At 39.0% G+C, this 20298-nt stretch overlaps 1 protein-coding gene across 1 annotated transcript in view; it reads right to left on the bottom strand.

Moving 5' to 3' along the window:
- The window catches only part of pemt (phosphatidylethanolamine N-methyltransferase), a 44227-nt gene extending 26791 nt beyond the window's left edge, over positions 1 to 17436 (bottom strand). The window contains exons 1-2 of the mRNA XM_058622057.1: positions 16882 to 17436; positions 14335 to 14442 (exon numbers count right to left, since the gene is read on the bottom strand). Of these exons, the coding sequence (XP_058478040.1) occupies positions 14335 to 14442; positions 16882 to 16974 (201 nt within the window). The 5' untranslated portion in view covers positions 16975 to 17436. The remainder of the gene's footprint in view (positions 1 to 14334; positions 14443 to 16881) is intronic.
- Between the last annotated feature and the right edge of the window lie 2862 nt (positions 17437 to 20298).

Raw genomic sequence — 20298 nt, 5'->3', positions numbered from 1 at the left:
ACGCTCGCAGTCTATTCTCATACAAAGCTTGAAGTCTTGTTGAGACAAACAGCCACAAACCGAGGATGTCCTCCATTGTTGTGTTGTGTTCAGTGTTTGTCGTCATCGCACTGGTACAATATCGCACTACGTATCCCACTCCCACGGCCCACACTCGCTTACCATGTAAAGGTACCGTTCTCAGTCGGAAAGCAACCGAACCGTACCATGATGGAAACCCAGCATATGTGACACTACAGTTTGGAAAAGGGTGCTTTAAAATTAACCTCTCTATGAATACAGTTTGAAGTTTTTAATTGTGCATTAAGGAGCCTGATCAGCAGCTGATTATGCTGATCTAGTGACTTAATGTGTCTCCACAGACACAAAGTACAAACACACAAACGCGCAGACAGAAGTGTATTGATGTGTCTGAGCTGGAGTTAACGGGGAGAACAAGAACATAGGCCGATCACAGGCACACTGGGAACATCTTGATTAAATCCTCACTCAATTGACAAAACACTGATTGAATATTAAAAATATCTCATGCTTTGTGGACGTTCTGTCAACAGGAGTCCAGGAAACACTGGCAGCTCATGCTGTTTCAATATTCTATCTAAATATGGATCAAAATGTGAGAACAGGACAACAGTGATGATTTCAGTCATGCCTGCAGGTTGGCTCCAAGGAAACTGGCTGGTCAGTTATGTGTTTGTGATAGTGGCCAATTGTCAAAGCTTTTTCGTAACAAAAAAATGGTGGTAATCATGTTGCATTTCGGTAGGAATTAACACACCAAAACACAGTCATCAGTCACTTTATTAGGTACGCCTGTTTAACTACTTGTTAAAGATATAATACATAACATTTCTGCATTACAATATCTAAAAACAATATTATATCATGTTGGATTGGTGTACTTACAGTAGCCAAAATGTTACATATGTATTCATATTTAAGGTAACAGGATATTTCATTGGTTAATGATGTCATGCAGTTTGCAGAGCTACCACAAAGCCATATTTTATGCAATAACGTGTTGTCCTTGTGTTAGTTCTGGTAGGAGCATTAGAATGAACCGGATCTTATCAAGGTCAACAGTGTTAGCTACTTCAAAGGTGGAAAAATAACCCCAAAACACAGCCTTGGTCTCAGAATGTTGTTTGCTTGTCATGTGGAAAATGACGCGACTATAACCCTGTGGGTGCACAAACATGAGTCACACTGTGACTATGGTTAAACAACACATGTCTTTATGCCTTCATGAAATGGTCAGGGTCTTACAGTCCGTGAAACTGTAAGTTGACGAGAGGACAGACATGAAAGCCTTGAACCTGGAGGGAACGACATATGACAGGTCAGCGAAGACTCTGTAGTTATCTTTGGCTGCAGAAACTTATATTGGAGAAATAATTGTTACAGCAGCATAAGGATTCAAGTTAAACAACTGACATGTACGAATAGGAGAAAATAGCCACAGCTTATTTAGATTCATCAATAATATGCGTACAATTATGTCACGGTGTGTGTATAATCAAAGCAAATGCATCACTCCTCTGCTAAATTAAACTAATTTTCCTTGTGGATCCATGTAAGGTCACCTCACAATTGCAATCAGTGGAATTGAGTCGAGTGAATAAAATCATTAACAGCAAATGAACTCGATCCTTTGTCGCTTGCTGAAGCCATGAATATCCATTTGAGCATGTCTTACCACCTGCCTGAAATAAATACACATGCACAATAATGGATTTAATAAGAGACTCGGCGCTGCTTTGTTATTGTCCGTTATCTTCAGCATCAAAGTCTTGTGAGGCCACAACTCCAGAGCAACTAATAAGTAATTCAGCAGCATTAACCAGAGACGCTTTGATTCCTCACGGCACTCGCCGAGTTTTACTTATTTTGTTATTTTATTAAATCGTCGTTTGATCAGCAGCTTGCAACTTTAGGATACAGATATATTGATAGTGTTTAATATGTCTCTCACCAGATTTCTCCTGATGATATGCGCGAAAGCTTCAGCTGCAAGAGACGTCGAGTTCCCGCAGCAGACAAGGTGGACAGCATTTGTTTTCAGAGATGTAGGTCACTGGGCAGAACAGACCAGATGACTGAGAGTCACTGCATATGCAGGAAAAGACTGGCTGAAATTTAATACGTTGTTTGCTCTATCGGCTTCATTGCCACATGCATGCTGCTGCTAGATAATGCATAAACCGGATGGCATCTATTTGTTCAAGTGAGGCTAACCTCTACTTGTGAGGGCAGAGTGGAGATTACATTTGTGGAGCTACCGAAAAAAAAAACCCCGGATTATTTGATTACACTGGGCAGCTATAAACCCAATTAAGTGAAACTGGGAGAAAACAGAATTTACACTCATAACAGTAACAGTAACCAGGAGGCTTTGGGTTTTTCCACATGTTACAGGAGTGTGTTGTGGTCACTCTGCATTTGACCTAATCTACAGTATAAAAACTGAATATTAAATTTAACTGGGGCCACACACTTGGAGGGACCCCCACACAAAACAGCTTATTACGTCATTCATTTTGTGGGAATGTACAGGGTATTACAATGACACCATGGCTGGAAAGACGCCAATTAGCCCCAACAATATTACCTAAATTGTTAGTTAAATGTACAACCATGCATCTCTTTTACCACTATATATATATATATATATATATATATATATATATATATATATATACACACATATATATATATATATACACACATATATATACATATATACATATATATATACACAGTATATATATATATATATATATATATACACATATACATACATATATATATATATATATATATATATATATATATATACACATATGTACACATATACATCTTGCACCACCATTGTCTCTACAGAAGCCTGAGCAAAAAGACTTGCCAGAAGGTGGATTTTGAAGAAGGTTACCACACAAACTTAGAAGAACAACATCCCTTTTTGGTATGCAAAGACCACCATAGTTCCCTGTTCTGCAGTGTCACCATTAGATATTGCACTAGTTCCTTACAGAAAGTTCCACACTTATTACACTAATGCATCCGTGCCCACACTTCAATCCATACGAAAAGAGCCTCTTCATCAGACATCACAATATAAAAAAAACAAAAACTATAAAGTTCCACACACAAACACACACATGCACACAGAAGCAGCATACAAACTCTGACACTTTAATGCACACTCCTCGACTCATGCAACCTCGTTAATAACACCCAAAATATAAGTGCCATTAAATTTGTGACACAGCAAAAAGGCTCGCTCCCGTGTGTGCAACACTTGTGCCTCAGCTCATAAAAATAGTCTCTGCCAGTAGCTATAATGACAGCATGAGAACCAAAGAGTCTGAAGTCAAACACACGGTCTCTTGTACTGGAAATGAATTGATGCCTTTACATATATGGGTTTTTATATGAAGTATTTCAGTAAATGATGACCCAACTGCTTTGTTCTCAGTTTACTTTACATATACAGTGGAATCTTCATTTCCACCTCTGTCTGTAATTTTTAAATTGGTTCTCAGGGCCTGAACAAGAAAAGCCTTAACTTTGTGGTCTGCGGCCATTACATCATTACATACAGTATACTGAGTTTAATAAGGTTAATACATGTTTTTAATTAGCTTGCAAATATGAGTGTAATCAGAAAGTGAATTATTGTAAAGCTAAATTCGTCTTCTTCAGTGTTGCCATCCACCGAGACTTTAAATACAGCAATAATAATAATAACATAATTAAAGCAGTGAAATAAAAAGATAGCAGTAACCAATCACAGCTGTTTTTACAAATGGCAGATGTCACAGTGTGTGTGTGAAATTATTAACTCTCTGCTCCGTTACATATTAATTACAAAGACGTGTCTCACATTTCGTCTCTCATTTTAATTTACAGTTTGTAACCAGCGATTTTGAGAGGGTCACACCGACATCACGTTGCAGTCTTACTTTTGGTTTATCTCATTGTCTCACCTCCCCACATCAAATTTCTCTCCATCCAACCTCTTACAGAAATGAAACACTCCTTCTCCATTTCTCTCTGCCTCGCTCCGTCTGACAATCGAGCAGCTGATGACTTATGGAGTTGATTGTTCTGCCATGTGCAGAATCAGGAGCCTTTGGGCCACCCATGAAAGACAGCACAACATGGGGGCTACACTTTATGTGCAAATCAAAAGCAATTTCGCATGTGCTCTTTTTCTCAGTTTATTTCTGTGACTGCTGACGTTTGGCTCATGGCTTAAAAAGCGGAGAAAGAAAGAGAGAAAGAAAGATCGAGTAACGATTCAGTAGACTTTGTGATCTCCAGCAGTGGAAGACATGCCATTTTAAACTAATAATATGCCTCCGGCCACACGGTTTGTGAAGTGGTTAACACTCTTAATGGGTAAGTAACTGCATGGAGTTTGCATGTTCTCCCTGTGTGTGCGTGGGTTTCCTCCCACAGTCCAAAAACATTCAGATTTGGCAAATTAGACATTCTAAATTGACCGTAGGTGTGAGAGTGGATGGTTGTGTTGTTTGTCTCGATGTTGCCCTGTGATGGACTGGTGGACCTTTTGCCCTATGTCAGCTGGGACTGGCACCAGCGACCACCAGGTGGAGGATAAACTGGTAGAAGAAGAATGAATGAATAAATAAATCTCCAAGCCAATTGAAATAATTTGAAGTGTGAATCTATATGTATATGTGTATATATATATATATATATATATATATAATCTAATTGTAAATATTAATACTGTTCTATTTATTGAGTTATGGTCGAAACAATTTTTGAATCTTTCAAAGCAAAATCTCAATTTGTAACAATCCAATCTCACAAAGGCTGCTATGTAATTGTTCTATTTATATATTGTTTTTGTTCTGTGCAGTTTAAAAAGTATTACATACCCATTATAAATTATGGAAGTTCTTGCATTAGAGTATAGTAGCTAATATGTTAAGTCAAGTCAAGTGGCTTTACAACGCTTAATCACATTTTAAATCTACAACAAAGTGAATATTGAGGTGGAGCGTGACTTAAACAAAATAACATTGCAAGTCGGATCGTAACTGCAATACGCAGTACGTCAGAAAAGTCACAGTTAGATGTTTTTTGTCCCCTTCAGATATATCTGAAGGCAAAACAATGACACCAATCAAGGTCCATCTCAGCATTGCTATCTCTACATAGATAAATGTAGATAAAGTGGCAACATATTTAGGATTAGGAATTATGATATACTACTGTATCAAAGGATGGCTAGATATCACTTTTACGGTACTGATATCACAACCTCAAGTATCTAACGATGCCGATATCAGTCTGATTTGACACCTTTTAAGCTGATGCATTTACTACTTATAATTCTCCAACTGTTTAACAAATGTTCCATATACTCCCATAAAAGAATTAATAAACATGATTTTTATTTACATTTTTACGGATGTTTGATAATATCGAACTGATCCAGGTCGGTATCGCACCGACACCAGTACCAGGCATCACATCAGCTCATCCCTAACTGTATCTGCCTCTGTCGCACCCATTGTGATTATTTTTAAGCTATGAATAACAATTCTGGCCATCAGACGGAAGAAAACACTCATGTTACATCATACGCTCCAGTTTGCAAGTCACCTCCTTTTCATCGGTTTCAAAAATAGAACATTTCCAAAGCGATTTCTAACAATTTCATTCAAGCCTCTCCCGCTGAACCTGCTGCCTCTTTATGTGAAGGTCAGCAGAAAAGTGCTTGCACTGCAGCCTTCATGCAGCTGTGGTTACACAGTCTGTTCCCACATGCTCTTATCTAAAGCCTGACGTGCACTCGATTCCAGCTGAGATGTCAGTTTAAGACGTGGAGATTAAGTAGTAGCAGGCTAGCCACTCTCCCCGGAGCCTCGGTGTCACCGTGACATTTATCTAACGAGTTTGACTCATTTAGCACCAGATCTGACTTTGAAACTGTTAAGGTATCTGCTGAGCCTGAGGCAACCTGTTGCCTTCCAGAAAAGAGAGAACAGATGTGATTTGAACGAGGAATCGTGCGGGAATCAGCATCGGCTGAATTGAATGGATAGTATGACGATTACGTATGTAAAAAAAACGCTATTATTTCTTCCACAAGTTTACTTTACAAAATCTTTCTGATTCAGTTCCATGTATTGAATGTTTTGGTATTATTATTAAATTGTTATTCAATGACATTTGCCTACAAAAAGGATAACCATTGACCATAATATTCGCTGCACTTATTTACAAGGATTTTGAGCAGTGGCTATAAATAAGTACACATCTGTTGATCTCTAATTCATATCATGTGCCTTATTTCCTCTTACTGTTTCTGTTGCCCAGGAAACAAGTTTGCAAGGATATAAAAGATGCAAATAATGTGGATTAAAAAGAAAGGTTTAAATTCACTTGTGGCTTTAACTTTTTAACTTTTCCGCCGGAGAACTTTAAGTGTAAACTCCATCACAATGACTCATTCCAGAAAAACTCAAAAGTGCACAAATGTAATGAAAAAAGTCAAAGGCCTGAGAGAAAAACCCTCCCCTCCCTCATATTAGTTAAATTAATCTCTAATGTGGAACATATTTAATGAGTTCAAAGTTACCTTGGAGCTGGATTTGTCATCTGTGTCAGGATTATTTTTTTACTTTCATTGAACTAAGGAAAGCAAAATATAGTTGAGTTGACTTTTAACACACTAGAGGCAGTTTTAACAAAAATGTAAGCATCACAGAGATTCTGTACATCTTTTCAATGATCCTATTGAGGGATGCAACATTAATCATTTGTTTTTTGGTGCATAAAATGTCAGAAAATGATAAAAAAGTGTTGATTGGTGTTTTTCCCAAACCTCGAAAACCATGGCGTTCTCAAATGTCAAGTTTTATTATCATCATTATTATTATTATTGTTATTTGTTTGTTATAAGCAGCAAAGAAACCAGACAATATTCACCTTCTAAGATTTAATTATTAAGACTCAAACCCACTAACCATTTATGAAAATAGTTGGTGATTCATATATTGTAGCCCAAATGTTACTGAGCAGTTTTTAATATTCACTTCGTTACATAACCTTGCGTGATAAAACGGTGTCAACCAAAAAACAACTTTTTCTGATTTTTCTTTTCTGATTTTCTGAAAAACATCGACTGTACAACAATGTCCAAAATCAGCTGCTGAAAAACAAGGCAGTGATTTAGCAAGATACCCCTTTCATGCCTGCAGGACAAAGTTCAGTGTCACTGACGGAGTAGACACGTTTATGTAAGCGGGCTGATGATTTGAACTAAAAAAAAAACCAAAACACATTGATTACAAAAGCAAAGTGAAACGCATCACAAGGCTATCATGCAGAATCCACTGCGAGTCAGGAGCCGAAGCTAAAAAGTTGTGTTTATGACCGCGAGGCTCATGTAACAAGAAAACTGTTAGAGGCCTACTTTGAGCCTGTGTGTGAGCGAGGACACGTCCGCAGTGTGGCGGTGCAGCAACGCGGATCCATTATTCATGCATTCATTGCAAAAAGCATTGTTCGATTGTTCCTGACAGTGGTAGCAATGACAATAATGGGATAAACACACTGTCATTTAAAAGGTGTGCATATGTGCTATTCTCAATGATTGTGCAAATTCCTCTGAGGGATGTCCTCCATTTTCCTTGAGTGGCAACTCACTGCGACGTCCACTATCAAGGGTGTGACCTTAAGTGCGACTTTCTGAACACCCAAAAATAATATCTGGAAGAGTAGGTGCCTGAATGAGCTCCTACACCTACAGTACATCTGAAACCATGAATCTACTGCACGGCATGAGCTCTAAATCACATTGCGTCCGTGTCTCAATACACGCTGTGCTTTGTCCATTTAAATGGGGCCATCATTTACAATACTGACATCATGCTGTATTGAAGAAGTCCTGAAACTACACTTGACGCTAAAACCTTTTTTTCCAGGGGAAAATGTTCACCGACTGAAATCACACTGGGGAATATTATGGTTATTTCCTTACATCGACTTACATGAAAACCAATAGAGTCACCGTCTAATGGCCTCATCCATTTTTATGGACTCTTTTTCTTGACTTTTTATTGCTCTGGCTGGATTCATGAAAGGTGTTGCAACATGGTATGCAAGGCAGGCAATTGGCCGGAAAGGTGACCCCCAAAAAACGGCTGATTACACTGGTCCAAAGAAATGAAACTTGCTAAAATGACCCCATTACACTAGCTTTTTTTGGCTTATTATTGACTAAACAAATCTGTTCGGTGAGAAAGAAAAGACACACAGACGTTTGAGTCAGCGATAAGAACCGTATAAAGACGAAGGCCTCGTCACGCAGGGGAACAAAAAAAAAAAAAAAAGACAATCACTACTGTGTGATTCACTGACCCCGCTTTTGACAATGGATGAGAGTGGCAGGACAGGCTGAGAGCAGCAAACAGCAGGTAGCGGAAGAATTGGAGCAGAAATGAAGTGAGAATAAGGAATGAAAGAAGACGCCGAGAGGAGGAGTTTGACCGGAAGGATCAATGATGAAAAGTGTCGAGAATAGACATTGAAGATGTGTTCACCGCTTTTTCTCGCCATTAGAACCACCAATTCTGGTGGAAGAGAAGAGTTTTACGCTGGCAAAGACACAGGAGCTGCTGGTCAACTGCTGGTCAACTGCTGCCTTGTTTGTTAAGTGTATGTCACCTAGAAAGATCTAAAACAACTCCTGTAATGCCATGTTGTCAAATCAATCAGTTTGGTACAGTACAGTCCAAAACTTCAGTTTCCAGGCTCATGAAGGCTATGTGATGGCAAGATAAAGCCATGAATGCATTCTCATGATATCACAGACTTAAGGAGACACAGATTTTACTAGGTGAGCCTTTTGCAAAGTGGTCAAAACTTGTTCTTCTTTATCTCCACACAAACTGCGGCATTCAGCGGTGGCTCAGTCAACAGAGTCAGTGTTGATAATGACACGGAATTATACCTTTACATTGTTATCACGCTGGGCATTATGTTCACGATGAATTTGAAGCATGTTAATATCTTTCCTGCCCCAGTTCTCAACCAATAGGGCACAACCAGTGGAGACAAACAGGAAGTGATGCATTGCACCTGTTAGATAAGAGATATTACACAGCCTGTGGGCCGCTCTGAATGGTAGCGAGTGCCCTGTACTTTACTGTATTACATAAAAAACGGGAAAATGGCTCACAATAGCAACAGAACTAAAGCGGCTCCCATACGGTGAACGCAACCAGAGCTGAAAACCATGAGCGAGGTTTTTAAGAGACAGGCTGACTCCTCAAGTGTCAACAAAATCACAAAGCTTTTACAAAAACAGGATGTTCAAATGATACCACAAAAAGCCACAATTCAATGCAATGGTCAGGGTCCGTAAAAAAAAAAAAAAAAAAAAGATACAGGTAATTTCCACTGCTGGAATAAAAGCCAGTTTTCGAAAACCTCTAATTTTGAAAATCACCACGCTCTCCGGTGTCAGGTTGGCTGAGGAGTTTTCGTAAGTCTCGGAATGACCAACGTTGATAGACATGCCGATGTCAATGACAGACAGACAGGCAGACAGACAATTTAACTGTGTGCCAAAGTGCATCTGCTCTTTCCAGAGGCTTTTAAAGACTCTGTGGATGAGTCACTGTGTGGGCCTCACACACAATATCAAACACCGTGATTCATCAGAAGATGCACTAATCAAGATCTAATCAATATTTTGTTTGTGTGTGTGTGTGTGTGTGTGTGTGTGTGGCGGAACAATCAAATATTAAGTGATATTTTGAACATTCTTTTAGTGATTCTGGCTTTAAAATCAGACACATACAGTATAACGGTCACCATGGCTTCTGGTGACATTGGAGGTCAGCGTGCCAGCGACACTGTGACATAATGACCTTTTGAGAGAGGGAGAATCAGTGAGTGGATTGGGACGGACAGACTCACCCTGTGGTTTCGCAGCAGAATAAAGTGACCTTAGCAACATCTACATCATTTGTACGCTGCATACTTTTAGTCTCCGTCACACAATATTATCAGACCTGAACGAGGGAGCGTTTGTGTATATACAGCAGCAGCAAAAAGCCAAATATCCAATACCCAATACTAAATTAACCGTCAACTATTTTGATCGATGAATCAGTTTGAAGCTTTTTTTCGTGATTAAAACAAGATTTCTGATTGTTTTAGCTTCTTAAATGTGAATATTTTGCACCACACGACAAAGAAGAAGCTTAGGAGATGGTACATCTTGAGCCACACACACAAACACAATTCTTGTCACGACACTGTGTTCCGTGCAAATAAAGTAAACCCCCACTTTAAGAACAACCCAGACTTGTTCTCAGTGGGACAATTTGGAGGAACCAGTAAGCACAGATGCTTCACCCTTTATTATTTTATTATTTTAGTGCATGATCTACTAGTTAAAATAAAGAATTTAAACTGAGCAGCTTAAGAGTCAAATTGTATTTCACACAGCCGCTTAAAAAAATGGAAGAAAATGTTTCCTGCTGTGAAAACTATACTTTTCAAGGACTGAGGTAAAAGCACAGCACATGCAGCACGTGGACACCAGTGGAACAAGGCAACAGTGTGGCCTGCCTGCATCAAATGACGGCAAGAAGCACCCACCCGCTACCTCTTCCATTCATCAGACGTCATTCGTATAAATGTAAAGGTGTAGAGGAACCAAACCCAGCAAGATAGTGTCATAATTTGATGGGTTTCCACTCAAAGTCCCCCTCGGCTGTCATCTCAGCCCTCACATGCAAAAGACATTTGACCTGGAACATTAGAAATCAATGGGAGATGACAAATGAAATGAAACGCCACCGCCTCAATATAAGCGGGGAACCTTTTCCGTAGCTCAAGCAAACAAGAAGAAAGGTTTCTTAATACCTGTCTATCTAAGTAAGTTTACCTCAATAACCCCCCATTACAGCCAGTTACAGCTCATCTTCCACCACAATGCACAAAAAGGGTGATTTAAGATCACGTGCTGTACTGTACAAAGACACACAGTATCTGTGTGATGAGGTGTGATGGTGAACTGAGTCCAAGGTCACCCTTCCACCCAAAGATCCAAAGTGTGTGAGTGAGCATGTGGCATTCAGTTAGCGTCCAAAAAAAACCTTAAACAAAAAGATCTTTATAGTTGGTCAATTGTAAAAACATGGCCACACACTGACATAAAAGTATATATAAAAAAGTCATTCTGGAGTCATTTAAAAAACAACAATTCATACAATCATTGTATGTTTATTGTATTTTATCAATGATTGCATTTATAAAAATGACGTTTACAAGGTTTCTTGAATGCATCTTGTTAATTGCTCCTGTTCGAGCGACACGCTGTGAACCCTGCATTACTTTCACTAGCTCTTACAATATATTCTGACACTGGTGCTGTTCAATTTTTTTAGAAGCTTTTCCTGCCGACATAATACACTATATCCACTGCACTTTTCCTCGATGTCCTACATTGTATCCCTCAATGATCCGCCCTTTGCCCTTGAATTGCCCCTCGAGGGATAAATAAAGTTTTCTGAATCTGAATAATCAATCCTTTAATACGTGGCAAACACACAAACTAGGGACAAGGAGAGCAGTTGTTTTTAGTGCTACTGAATCATTAGTTTAGTACAATCTGCATGACCAGTGACGCCTGACATTCACTGGACAGGTTGTGTTTCGGCTCACAACAGCTGGCTTTCAGCAGTGCTGTCGCTAAATACACCTCCTCTGTTAAATATTGAGATTTTAGAAATGGCCTTGCTAAAAGTTGGAGATTAACGCACGTTTTCAGGATTGTTCAAGTCTTTTTAACTGATCTACAGTTCAGCATTGTTTGGTGATTGATTCCTGTGTCAGACGCCGCGCTCACGACTCTTCCAGTGAGGACACTCTCTGACCTATCAGTGACAGACAGTCTGTCGACGTCGCATTTTAGTATCGGCTCAGCTCGCTTGGAACCTCGCCAGAACAGGTACTAACAAAGCATGTATCTTTAATCGAAAAGTAAAAAAAAAAACGATTAGAGTAGAGTCAAACTGAGTCGAGTGGCGCTAGAACTGTATAATGGAAAAGCACCATATTTCCTACACATTGGACATGTAACTTTTTAAGTTGCCCCAAGTCCATTTGCCAACATGTAAGAGACGCGGGTTATATAATCCATTTTATACACAATCTATCACTCTTTAACTTCTTCAACAGTGCACAGCAGTCAACACTACTACCACACTGATTCCACAAAGGGAGATAATGTGATGTGCATTTCATTAGCTATCAACTATAATCAGTATGTATCTTCAGAAGATGAAATGAGGCTTAAAAACAATATCTGATTAAGTTGTTAAGTTCATGCAGACATCTCTGCTGTCTGTGAAACACAATGCTGGGAGGGAGGGAGGGCGGTGTAATCAGGGCTCAGGGACACCTTCAGGACACTTTGCCTTGGTTTGACAAAGACAGCCCATGAAACAGTCCGTGTCAGTGCCCATGTGTTCAGACCTACACCTGCGAACGCTCCCCGAGTCTCCTTAGCTGAATAGGATACTGCATGCAATGAATATGTGTTCATTCATGTCTGATGATATATCATGGGGTGTTGACTATGACTTAATGAAACACATTTCTTGCATAGGTTTGCACATGTCTATATTCCTTCAACCTGGTTTTCTGGGTTAGGCCATGAAGGCCATGTGTGAGGCTGCATGAGATCATTTTGAAAGACGTAAAATCTACACACGTGGACAAAATTGTTGGTACCCTTCGGTTAATGAAAGAAAAACTCAAAATGGTCACAGAAATAACTTGAATCTGACAAAAGTAATAATAAATAAAAATTCGATGAAATTTAACCAATGAAAGTCAGACATTGCTTTTCAACCATGCTTCAACAGAATTATTTAAAAAAATAAACTCATGAAACAGGCCTGGACAAAAATGATGGTACCCCTAGAAAAGACTGAAAATAATGTGACTAAAGGGACATGTTAATTCAAGGTGTGTCTACAATCTTGTAATCAGTCGGTGGGCCTATATATAGGGCTACTGTGCTGTTTGGTGACACTCAACATGGACCAGAGAAAGCGAAGGAAAGAGTTGTCTCAGGAGATTAGAAAAAAAAATGATAGACAAGCATGTTAAAGGTAAAGGCTCTAAGACCATCTCCAAGCAGCTTGATGTTCCTGTGACTACAGTTGTACATATTATTCAGAAATGTAAGATCCAAGACTGTAGCCAACCCCCCTGGATGTGTCCGAAGGAGGAAAATTGATGACAAATCAAAGAGACGGATAATACAAATGGTAACAAAAGAGCCCAGAACAACTTCTAAAGAGATTAAAGGTGAACTTCAAGCTCAAGGAACATCAGTGTCAGATCGCACCATCCGTTGTTGTTTGAGCCCAAGTGGACTTAATGGGAGACGACCAAGGAGGACACCATTGTTGACAACAAATCATAAAAAAGCCAGACTGGAATTTTCAAACTACATCTTGGCAAAAAATTGAACTTTTTGCCAAGGCACATCAGCTCTATGTTTACAGACGGAAAAATTAAGCATATAAAGAAAAGAACACTGTCCCTACTGTGAAACATGGAGGAGGCTCTGTTATGTTCTGGGGCTGCTTTGCTGCATCTGGCACAGGGTGTCTCGAATCTGTGCAGGGTACAAGGAAATCTCAAGACTATCATGGGATTCTAGAGAGAAATGTGTTGGCCAGTGTCAGAAAGCTTGGTTTCAGTCGCAGGTCATGGGTCTTGCAACAGGACAATGACCCAAAACACACAGCTAAAAACACCAGAATGGCTAAGAGGAAAACACTGGACTACTCTAAAGTGGCCTTCTATGAGCCCTGACCTAAATCCTATTGAGCATCTTTGGAAGGAGCTGAAACATGTTGTCTGGAAAAGGCACCCTTCAAACCTGAGACAACTGGAGCAGTTTGCTCATGAGGAGTGGGCCAAAATACCTGCTGAGAGGTGCAGAAGTCTCAATGACAGTTACAGGAATCGTTTGATTGCAGTGATTGCCTCAAAAGGTTGTGCAACAAAATATTAAGTTAAGGGTACCATCATTTTTGTCCAGGCCTGTTTCACGAGTTTATTTTTTTTAAATAATTCTGTTGAAGCATGGTTGAAAAGCAATGTCTGACTTTCATTGGTTAAATTTCATAGAATTTTTATTTATTATTACTTTTGTCAGATTCAAGTTATTTCTGTGACCATTGTGAGTTTTTCTTTCATTAACCGAAGGGTACCAACAATTTTGTCCACGTGTGTACAAGACGATTCCGCGGTGGTTCTTACCACATTCCAGAAGAGGGGGTTGAAGATAATGGCGATCACGGCGATGCAAAAACTGGAGTCTTGAAAGGAGAGGTGCTTCAGGAAATCCTCCATCGGGGTCAGGTCCATCTGTGAGAGACACATTAGACATGAACCAAAAGGTGTCATCGTATAAATGTGGCCTTTGTTACTATAGTCTGATATTAAGTCGCTGTGGGACACAGCTTAAGTCTATGATGTCTTAGTACTATGTTTCCTGCTTTAACTTTAAGTCTTTTCTGACTGGAAACTGTAGTTTGCAAATTGCTCACTCTCCTGCACCATAGTCCAAAGACAAAATCAGCATTTTTAACTCACAAGGACACAAGTACTGCTACTGGTGAAGTGTTATCTTGTTTAGCAAGTCTGTCAAAAGTAAAAAAATAACACATTTTAAATGTAATAGATGAGGCAGCAGAACAGGGCCGGCCCAAGCCTTTCTGGACCCCTAAGCCGAATATGATTTTGTCTATTAAGGGCTACACGTGGTGCTGTTAGCACTGACCATCTGACAATAAGTTATGCAATCACTCTGTTAAATAAATAAATAAATAAATAAATGTTACTATCCCTTTAAGGCAGGGGTCCTGAACTCAAGTGACCTGGGGGCCAATGAGCGATCACTCTGGTCATGAGTAAATAGTTATAAACTGTGGGAAATTACCTTAAAATCAACAATATTCATGATGATATTTCACAGAAGAAGTGTTAGTTAAGATATGGAACAAAAACAGTTTTTACTAAACAAGCTGATATAAATAATTCTGCATTACATGTTATATAAAATATAAAAGTGTGATATATACATATATAATCTAATATATTATTGTTATTAGAATATTGCTCAGCATTTATGACAATAGTTAATAATCATATTTAATATTATATTATGTCTATAATCTAGAGTTCACGGGCCAGTTCCAGTTCATAGGAAGTGGTGGGCCGCATTAAATTGAGTCAGGGGGCCGCATGTGGCCTGCGGACCTGCGAGTTTGAGACTCTGATTTAAGGGCTACACCGCCTGTAATAAAACTCCATGAACTTCACCACACTTAATTTATTGTTCTGATTGTCATAACCCAAATCACATTTTTCGCCCCCTGTCACACGCTGGGAGCTTCTGTGTGGTTTCCCAGTTTAAGTCCTATGACGCCAGAGATGGAAACACAACAAAGTGTCTTTCAGGTCTTTCAGTGTCCTCACTTTGTTTTGCGGGCGGGAATCAAATCAGGGTTTTGGGCCTGAGGGGCAAAACAAATCAGCCACAAGACATTTAACTCCTCTCACAGTTGGACTGACTGACCTCTTATTTTATATTAAACTGCTGGTTCGATTTTATGTGTTGACCCTGATAGAGAAGCAAGTAAAAACAACACAACGTGATGGGTCCAGTGTTTACTGCTAAAGGGCTTCTGAGGAAATCAGTTTATTTTTAAAGCGTGTGTCTTGAAAACAATGTTTTGGGGGCCAAATAAGAACAAAAAGTCGATTTATAAAAAAGATTAAATCGGTGGAGCATAGGCAGATAAAATAAAAAAAATGAAGAATTAAGTTTGACAAACTTAATTCTGTAGGAATAAGACTATAAATGCAGCAAATGTGTGTGTAAAAATGATATCGTATTCTAGTGTTGAAGAGAGAGCTAGAACCTAACAATAGTTGAGTGATTTAATTGTTTTTTTAATAAGACAAATTATCTCTCGAATGTGGTTATGGATGAAATCTGACCATGAACTTGTTATTGTAGCAAAGAGCTACATTAATTTTTGTTGGTGGCCGTGACTCATCATAACCCACAAAATCTTAATTTTATATTCATTCATTTGTAATTTATTCTATTAAAGATGATTCTTAACCACTGCAGGGAATCATTCTCAAACTAAGAATGACAACAGACTGAGAAGACAGTCAGATAAGTTATTACAACTATATGGAAAACAAGTTTTTAAGGACAGTTTTAAGCTTTATTTTAGCAGAGGCAATGGAGACTATTGCAACATAATGAAAATGATGTCAAAAGAGGTATTTATGGCTCAAAATGTTGATAGGAATCTTGATGACGGTAAGATTTTAGGCTCTAATATGCAATCATTATTATAAATACTGGCATCTTAATGTTTACAGATGAAAAAGTACACGTTTGAGTCAGTACACAAAAATATATTTTAGTCGTTTTTTTTAGTTTAAAAAAAAAAAAAAAGGTAAATAATAAAGCCAATAAAGCCTCCTAAATGTTAAAACTGGACCTTTAAGTTTGATAATCTCCAAGTGGTCGGTATTCCTTTTTTGTATTCATATTAAAAATGTTTTACTAAACCATTAAAATGTGTGTTTATGCTTTGGCCAAGACAATAAATCTATATGTGTTTTTATTTTGAAAAGCCCGCAGTCAAGTTCCGGTTGACAAGCGGTTCAAACTCATCACGAATTAAACCGAGTGAAACCGAAAGTCGCAGGTGGTCGGGACAGTTTCGTGTGAGGGTCAGAGAAACACGGAGACTCCACAATGGAGGTGTTTGATGTTTTTACCTTTGAGTAATCCACGTTGTTGAGTCCTCCGCAGCAGTCGAGCGGTACAGGGGGACGAGCTCCCGCCGGATTATCACCGTCACTGAGGCTCATTCACTCACAGGAGTGAACTCTCAGCGAATGTCTTTCACCTGCGACAGAGAAAACTGCGCAACACCGAGGGCAAAGTTCTCAATTCCTGGCGATAAAGAGAGATAGAAGGGTGCAGTATGTGTCTACTGACAGCTGCACACGTCCACGCTACCTTCGCGCAGGGCATTCTGGGAAGTGTAGTTCGCAGTACTTTTAGCATGGATGCTGTGTTTACGTAACCTCACGCTACCTTTTTTCCTTTCATTTCCTTTGTAGTCACTATACTGTAAATTCCGTGACACCTGCTGGATGAAAATACATCAGGAAGCTCCCTACATTTACTTGTTTACATTAATTACATATATTTTTATTTAATTGTCATTATTAACATATGTGTTTATGTAACTTCCATCCACCTGCAGCTGGTCAAACACATCAAGCTAACTGAAGTGGTTGTCAACAGGAGTCAAGTCATAAATCGTTATTTAAGCTTTTATTTCTGTGCACAACAATACACACAAAACTATTTATTTACATTCTCTATTCTTTGTATAAGTGTTATATTGTAGTTTCTCCCTCCATTTTGGCTCTACTTTCCTCCACCATCAATTCTCTCCCTCATTTTCCTAATTTTTCTCATGTATTTTTACCCTCCTTTTCTCAACTGTTCACTCCTTTACTTCCCTCCTTTCATCCATTGTTCCTCTCTTATTGACCTTTCCGTCTCCTTACCTGCCCTCTTCTCTTCCTTTCCTATATTAATATTCCTCTTCCTCTTGTTTATCTACTGTCTCTCCTTTTACAACTAATACAGTTTCCTACCTCGTACCATCTGCTTCCTGTTCTTGTTTTTTACTTCGTCCTCCGTTCTTTCCTCCCTCGTGTCCTGTATTAAAGTTTTATTAAAGTCTACATTTCACCTCTTGTTTTCTTGCCCTCCATTCTTTCCCTCTTTTCCCGCCGCCTGCTGTTATGTTTTGAGTCGATCGTTTAGGTGGGAGCTGCCCCATGTGGAGGGAGAAATGGACCGAGCGTTGAAAGCATCACAGCTCCCTGACCGAGCATTCTGTCCATTCATCAGCCAGCGACAGTCGGGGACGAGAGCTTCATCGTGTGAAAGAAACATGGACATGACATCCAGACGGCAGGCGCAGATTACAGCTGAACCTCAGACACTCTCGCTGCTGCTGCTGCTGCTTCTTCTTCATCTTCATCTTCATCTGCCCTTACTACTATGACAACCTGCTGCTCCAGATGCAAAATAAACACCACAAATCGGACAATAAACTATTCTTACTAAGGTTTATTTGCTCAAGCTCTCGAATAATTACATGCCTCTCTCTGTCCACTCTTTGTTCTCAATATTAATTTAATCTTATAGTTACAGTATTTATACAGTTACAGTATACAATTGTGCTCCCATTTATTTTGTTGTAGCATATTCCAACACTTAGTTACTTAGGTTTACTTGTTTTAATTCACTCTTTTTTAGACTGTTGGCATTTAATTTATTCTGTTTTGCATATTGTAACATATTGTACAAAATTCATATTCCTCTGTTTATAAATAGATATTACTTAGGATACTTGATTTTTTTATAAATTGTGAATCACCCCAGAAATATGTATATATATATATACACATATATGTGTATATATGTATATACATATATGTGTATATATACATATATATATATATATATATATATGTATATATACATACATACATATATATGTATATATATACATAGACATACATCTATAGTTGCAATATACTGGGATAATAGGCTGTTCATTGTTCATTTTCGCCCCCCAAAAAACCACTCATAGTAAAAACAACATTGATTTATGCACACAATATATAGTGTCAAATTACCAAAAGCCTGCCAGTATTATTTGCATATATATATGTATATATATATATACATATACAGAACATCAAAGAACCAATACAGTATCACACCATAAAATATTGCACTGTTACTGTGTATAGATATTTATTTCTGCCTTAACATAGACACAGAGGCACACATGTGCACATATACCCACATGTACGCACATACAATCATCAGCCACTTTATTAGGTACACTTGTTCAACTGCTCGTTAATGCAAATGTCGAATCGGCCAATCACGAGGCATGTGCACATGTTCAAGAGGAACCTGCTGACTTCAAGAGAAGCATAAGAAGTGATTAAAGTGACTTTAAACCTGATTTTTACACCAGGAGAAATCAGTAATCTAGTGGGATTTCCACACACAACCATTGCTAGTGGTAAAAATGGTCAGAGGAGAATGAGCAGACAGCAGAAGACCACACCAGGTGCCACTCACTGCCAATTAATTACATGTCCTGTGTGCCTATTAAAGTGAATAAATGTTGTGAAAAGACTTTTCTGTGGATATTCTACTGCGGTTGATCACACAGGATTAAAAACTATCTTATTTGTGATACACGGTCACATAATCAAATGTCTCGGAGAACCACTCGTCGACACGCTGCATATGTTCCGTTTGCACACACAAGACACTTTCCACATACAGTTAAACATTCACACGGCGGCGGCTCAGTGTGTTTGCTTTTCCGTGGGTTAGGCCGGAGATCTGTGGGTGTGTGTGTGTGTGTTGTGTTTTCGTTCACACATAATTGCAAACATTTACGACTTGCGAGGACTGAACAAGAAGAGGAAAAAGACACAAGACGGAAGAACAGCCTGTTGACGGACATTTCATTCAGAGTGGAAACACTATCAACCCCCGTCCCACAGACTTGCCTTTTTGTCTCGGTCCATCATGTGACACACGTGTGTTCGCTCATCCATTACAACGTTCGTGACTTGGGTCAAAAGTTTGTCATTAGAGCTTAATGTTGTCAGATGCAGTCACCGAATGCCGACTGCGTCTGTTTGACGACTCCACATTACGGAAGGAAATCGGTAATTAAGTCATGGAGGAGGAGGTCAATCACCTCAGCAGGTGCATGCTGTAAGGCGGGGGGAGTTTTAAATGTGTGGGACTTTCTCTTCCAATGCTTATTTGATATCCACCATTATTTAATGAAGTCTTTTCTATGGAGAAGATGAATGTGATGGCGTTGCGTCTGTTGCAACGTGACTGTTTTTCTGGGTGTTCTTGATGAGTCTGTTCTACTCTAGGTGGAATTGGTCTTTTATTTTGATATGTCTTGTCAGGGTTTACCCAGATGCCTGCTCATTCAGACAGACAGGCATCTGGTGGGTTTGGTTGTTGCTGATAATCCATCATCTTGATTGTGATTATTTTTCTGTTTAATGTGTTGATTTCATTCAGCGAGCCTGGGCCTCTCAGCCGCTCCCAGGCTATGGTTG

The sequence above is a fragment of the Solea solea genome, chromosome 21 (genome assembly GCF_958295425.1).
Source record: "Solea solea chromosome 21, fSolSol10.1, whole genome shotgun sequence".
NCBI classification, from domain to species: Eukaryota; Metazoa; Chordata; class Actinopteri; order Pleuronectiformes; family Soleidae; genus Solea; species Solea solea.
Note: the sequence above shows the minus strand (reverse complement) of the source record. Positions and strands in the feature narration are given on the sequence as shown.